Source organism: Pseudophryne corroboree, chromosome 4 (assembly GCF_028390025.1).
Source record: "Pseudophryne corroboree isolate aPseCor3 chromosome 4, aPseCor3.hap2, whole genome shotgun sequence".
In the NCBI taxonomy this organism is placed as follows: domain Eukaryota; kingdom Metazoa; phylum Chordata; class Amphibia; order Anura; family Myobatrachidae; genus Pseudophryne; species Pseudophryne corroboree.
In genome coordinates, this window is record NC_086447.1 from 271,571,801 (window position 1) to 271,578,083 (window position 6,283).

The 6,283-nt window shown below is 52.2% G+C and overlaps 1 protein-coding gene across 1 annotated transcript in view; it reads right to left on the reverse strand.

The window, feature by feature from the left end:
* CCNL1 (cyclin L1) overlaps positions 1-1,146 on the reverse strand; it is a 36,027-nt gene extending 34,881 nt beyond the window's left edge. The window contains exons 1-2 of the mRNA XM_063916125.1: positions 504-1,146; positions 318-392 (exon numbers count right to left, since the gene is read on the reverse strand). Coding sequence (XP_063772195.1) covers positions 318-392; positions 504-749 — 321 coding nt within the window. The 5' untranslated portion in view covers positions 750-1,146. The remainder of the gene's footprint in view (positions 1-317; positions 393-503) is intronic.
* Positions 1,147-6,283: the final 5,137 nt, after the last annotated feature.

Here is a 6,283-nt window from a genome sequence, read left to right on the forward strand (position 1 = left end):
GTTTTCGGTTGAAAACGGGGCTGTTATCGGGCATTTTGCTTCGCCTGCCGGAGGCAGGTGAAGCAAAACCCCCGATAAGCCGCGGCACGCGCCGGCTTATCAGGGCCAATTAAATAGCCCCCACCGGCCGATACTTATCACCCGGCACCTCGGGCCAAATTGAATATCCCCCATAGACATGCAGCACACTGGGGAGGATCCCTGGTATACAGACAGATATAACACACACAGGAGGGTGGGAGATCACTAGTATATACAGATATACAGCACAAAGTAGGATTATTATACACACACAGCACGCCATTTGCTTTCCTCACCTCAAAGCTGTGTTTGACGAAGGACTTGGAGTAGAAGAAGCGGTGGAAGAGCACCTGGGCGGTAGCCATCGCCACCTGCGGAGAGAAGAGCTGGTGAGTGGCGGCCATTTTGTGTGCCCCCTCCCCCATGCTCCTATTACCACACAGCGACTGTGATCCCCCACACTTGCCCCCGTCATCCCTCACCTGCGGCATCCGCAGCAGAATGCCAGCGGACTGGATGAGTTCGCAGCCCAGGATGCGCAGGTCGGTCTCGGCGTTCAAGTCCAGGCCGTCCTGCATGGAGGGGGTCGGCGAGAGGCGCTCATCGGGGACGATGGAGTTGTCGATGGTGAGGGAGACCTTGGAGTAGAGCCGATCCCCAATAAGGATACCACCGGCGGCGGGGCGGGAGGGGGCGACCGGAGCGGAGATCGGAGGTAACGCCGCCATCGCTGTCACAGGAGAACGTATCTGCAACGCCGCACAGGAAGGAAGCAGCCGCCGCCGACGCCGGCAGTGACGCACGTAGCGCACCGGGTACACCCACCGCCGGCAGCACGGGGAGGGGCGGTCTCACTCTCTCCTATTCCTCTCTTTCCGGGAGGTACAGGCTGGTTGATCGCTGTTGTCGCATATTTGTCCCGGCCTGCCTTGTCCCGTGTGCCCTTCTATACAGCACACTACGCACCATGAGTATGATGCGGCGTGTAACATGTGGGCACGTAGCAGCCGGGTGTACGAGTCGCATTGTGCCGGTAACGCCGGTTGTCCTCACGCTGCGCCTGTCCTGTATGGGATGCGGGCGGCAGCTCCGTCTACCCGCACTGCTGCGCTATGCAGCCTGACGTACAACTCACTGATCCCGGTGTTGGAAACTCGGAGGTTAACTCGGCGCTGGCCATATACGGGGTTGTAGTTTCTTTTCGCTTACAACTGTTTTCATGATGGCATTCGTGGCTTCTCGTGACGTGCGGTTTTGGAGTTATGGGGGCAAGTCGGGTGACGGATTGGAGGGGTGTAGGTGCAGCCAGAGTACAGTAATACATACTTGCCTAATGCCTACCTGACCTCCGTGAGGGAGAATATGCTCTGTTCCTGGACTTTCCTGGTAATGTATGATTGCCATCACCTGTGGTGAGCTAGTTAATTGATAAGAAAGGTGTTTCACCACAGGTGATGACAATCATACACTACCAGGAAAGTCCAGGAACAGAGCATTTTCTCCCTCATGGAGAAGGTCAGGTAGGCAAGTATGCAGTAATATTCATGCGAATTGTGCCCGAAATACACTGATGTCACTAAGGGGTCTATTCATACAGACAACGAAAACATAATTGCTACTTATCACTATACATCGCTTCGATGCAATGTATAGCTGTAATAAGTAGCAATTCATGTATACTCACCCTTCCGACGATGCGCTGCGGTGTCTGGGGCTCCTGTGGTGAGGTCATCTCCAGCGGTCCTTCCCAGCGATGCGCGGGGTCCAGCGGCGGGTCCCTTTGCGCATGCGCAGGGTGTTGACCTCCCGGCAGGCTGCAGTGGTTGCTGGGAGGTCGGGGGCGGAGCCAGCGCAAGGTGCCGAGCAGCGATCAGGGAAGCATTGAGCTTCCCTGACGTCTCCGCACCACAGTTCAGGTTACGTCGTCCTGAGATGGCGAACCTGAACTCCATGGAGAAGCGGAAAGCAGAGCTTTCCGCACCTTCATATATCGCACTCACCATACAAAGGTATGGTAATGCGATTCAGGCAGAGAGTGGGGGTACCGCTGGAGAAGTCAGACACTTCTCCACGGTAACCGGCTCTGAATTGCAGTAGGCAGAGAAAAGCCCTGTTTAACGCAAAACAGGGCTTTTCACTGCAGCATGAATAGACCCCTAAGAGATGAAATTGGCGCAAGAGAGCTGAGTATAATAAAAAACTGATGTGTCTGGCTGGAGGGGCGGTTGCATACTGTGGGCCCCATTTATCAACAAAGAATAATACCGGTGGCAAATTGTGCTTTCACTCCCTCATGGAGAAGGTCAGGTAGGCAAGTATGCAGTAATATTCATGCGAATTGTGCCCGAAATACACTGATGTCACTAAGGGGTCTATTCATACAGACAATGAAAACATAATTGCTACTTATCACTATACATCGCTTCGATGCAATGTATAGCTGTAATAAGTAGCAATTCATGTATACTCACCCTTCCGACGATGCGCTGCGGTGTCTGGGGCTCCTGTGGTGAGGTCATCTCCAGCGGTCCTTCCCAGCGATGCGCGGGGTCCAGCGGCGGGTCCCTTTGCGCATGCGCAGGGTGTTGACCTCCCGGCAGGCTGCAGTGGTTGCTGGGAGGTCGGGGGCGGAGCCAGCGCAAGGTGCCGAGCTTTCACTGTGGTAATAAGGAATGTTCAGCTGGTATACTGTATTACATACCTCTCTGGCAAGGTCCAGTAATGTCTCTCTCCCCTACCCCCCTCACTCTTCAATCCCAGGTAAGCATTGAAATGGTGGGCGGGATGCTGGCGGTCAGAATACCAACTACTGCATCTTGCTATTGAGAATCCCGACAGAGGGAAGGTAAGTAGTTTTACCTTCCCCCTTCTGCAGCCTAACCCTCCCCGGGGGTGCCTAAGTTGAACCCCCTCTTCCCTCAGCCTAAACTTAGCCCCCCCCACCCCCCCTCCTGCAGCCTAACCCTCCACGGGGGTGCCTAAACCTAACCCCCACCTCTCCCACAGCCTATACCTAAGCTCTCTCCCCCTGAGGCCCGGCACACACCCGTGTGGGATCCGGGCACATCATCCATAATATCATCTAGTGCAGTGTTTTTCAACCACTGTGCCGTGGCACACTAGTGTGCCCTGAGCAGTCTCCAGGTGTGCCGCCATAGAAGAACAGCCAGGCCTGTCAGTGTTTTGCCGCTACTGAGGCCCTGGAACGATCAATACTGGTGGGTTAGTGGTTGCAGAGCTAGTTCTAATTTTGGGCCCGGGCAGTGTAGGGCTCTTCTGGCTTTCTCAGATGTGGCTCAGGCGTTACCGATGGAGAAGCTGTGACATGACATCCTAGGACATGCAACTGCACCATGCATCGCCATTATATTTGAATGTGCCTTGGCAATATTTAAGTCTTGTTCAGTGTGCCGCGAGTTGTTAAAGGTGGAAAATTTCTGATCTAGTGTGTACCCAGCTTTAGTCTTTCCACTCCTAAACAGCAGCAGGCACTGTCTCACTGGGCGTGGGCCTGCTTGGTGGAATGGAGCTGTTCTGGAACTCCTGCAGGCCACAACAGGGCTCCCTCCTCTAGTCCCAACTCCCGTGCCTTTGAGTCCCGACTACTCCAATATATAGCATCCCCCAAAATCCAGGGCTGGCCAGTACTGATGAGCCTTCAATTGTGACAGGGTCAGCCGTGCCGCCGATGTGATGAGCACAACTGTCTGAACTGAGTAAGTGTCCACCTCTGCTTAAGATTGCAGCTGAAGGGGCGGACCGGCGTGGAGCTGAACTGCATTGTGTGGCCTCTGACATCACGCTGCGCTGCACAGCCAGACAGCATCTGAGTCGAATGTCAGCACTGCCAGGCAGAAATATGAAACTGCGCATGTGCAGCTCAGCCCCGGAATTGGAAGATCCAATACCGTGATTCATATCCCAGTGATTTTGGCTTTAAGTACCGAGATCCCGCCACCCTACTCAGCGGGGACCTGGCAATGCCCAGAAGGCAGAGTTCCACAGCAGAGACTGGTGTATCTGCGCATGTAACCACAATAAGCTGTACACTCCATAGAGCTGGGCTTTAAGGAAGAGTGGCCAGAAAAAAAGCCATTACTTAGTGTTAAAAATAAGAAGGCACGTTTTGAGTTTGCCAAAAGTCATGTGGACGACTCCCCAAATGTATGGAGGAAGGTGCTTTGGTCAGATGAGACTAAAAGTTAACTTTTTGGCCACCAAGGAAAATGCTATGTCTGTCGCAGACCCAACACGTCCCATCACCCCAAGAACACCATAGTGAAACATGGTGGTGGCAGCATCATGCTGTGGGGATGTTTTTCAGCAGCAGGGACTGGGAAACTGTTTCGAGTCAAGGGAAAGATGGATGGTGCTAAATACAGGGATATTCTTGAGCAAAACCTGTTTCAGTCTGCCTGTGATTTCAGACTGGGACGAAGGTTCACCTTCCAGCAGGACAATGACCTGAAGCATACTGCTATGGTTTAAGAGGAAACATTTAAATGTGTTTGAATGGCCTAAAAGCCCAGATCTCAATCCAATCTTTGGTCAGACTTGAAGATTGCTGTTCACAAGCGGAAACCATCCAACATGAAGGAGCTGCAGCAGTTTTGCCTTGAGGAATGGGCAAAAACCCCAGTGGCAAGCTCATAGAGACTTATCCAAAGTGACTTGCAGCTGTAATTGCCACAAAAGGTGGCTCTACAAAGTACTGACTTTAGGGGGGTGAATTGTTATGCACGCTGAAGTTTTCTGTTATTTTGTCCTATTTGTTGGTTGCTTCACAATTTAAAAAAAAATCTTCAAAGTTGTAGGCATGTTCTGTGAATGAAATGATGCAAACCTTTAATGATGCAAACCTTCAGACAATCCATTTTAATTCCATGTTGTGAGGCAACAAAACATGAAAAATGCAAAGGGGTGTGTGTGAATGCATTTCGTCCTGTTACTTGCCTAGGGAGAGTGTAACATTTTGCTACCAATTCAGAGTTGGTAGTATTTTGTATGTGTGGACAACTCTGAGTAGGTTGCAAACTGCAACTCTTATTTCAGACACGCTTTGTGATGTAAGCGATGCCAGTTGTATGAGCAGGTGCCTCTAAACATTGTGTTCTGGCCAGTAGCGGATCTTGCTACGGGCACGCAGGATTTTTGCCCAGGGCACCGCCTTCCGGAGGGCGCCGCCGCTGTGGCAAGATCCGCTACTGGTGGTGCCCCCAGTGCTGTACGCTGCACGATGATGGCATCGCATACCGCACGGCATTGTGGGACCGGCACATAGACGCTAGGGGTCATAATTGACCTCTAGTGTCTATGCTGTGCTATGGGAGAGACGTCATGACGTCTCTCCCATAGATCCGAGGAGCGGAGGACAGCAGCGGTCGGGAAATAGGAGCAGGGATGGGGAGTATTTAATTTTATTTTTTTTGGTGATCGGCGCTACTGGGGGCACAACTGCTGAGGGCACAGCTACATACTAGATTTACCAGACTCTGGCATGCAAAGCATTCTGGAAATTGACCCCCCCCCGCAGCTACAGTCATCTGAAGATGGCGGTAACCTTCTTTAGCCTGTAGGCTACACACCGCATATGCAGGCAGCAGAGTATTCCCCCGGAAATGGCCGCAGTGCATGTGTGGTCAGCGGGACCATGCATGCACAGTAATCCCGATTGCATACTGAGTACATTGCAAGGATGGAGCCCGTGTCCCTTCTGGCACCCTTTGATACATTGGCCTGGTACAATAGCATATTGCAATGCGATCCTTGGTGCTAATATAGTGCCCAGATCACGTTGAATATGCAAGTAATGCTAAATGGGCTCCTGACACACTTGAGTTCATTTAGATAAAGGCCAGTTTGCCTACAAGTCTGGCAAAAGCAGGAAGAGTCATCGGGATTCAGTCAAAATGCCGACGGTTAGGATCCCGAAGTTCTGGAGACCAACGCTAGAATTCCAACAGCTGCCATTTTGCCGATGGCTGGCATACCGACACCCGCCCCTAATTCCCACTCGGTTGGTGGGTCTACGCCACCAGCCGACTGGGAATAGAACCTGTTACTATGTTTCCCATCAAAACATGAGATATAAATGGATTGCACTGTTACAGTTTATCTATGTGCACCGTGGGCCTAATTCAGGTTAGCAATTGGGCAAAACCATGTGCACTGCGGTGGGAAGGTGGGGGGGGGGGGGGGGGGCGGGGCAGATAAAACGTGCAGAGAGAGTTAGATTTGGGCGGGGTGTGTTCAAACTGAAATC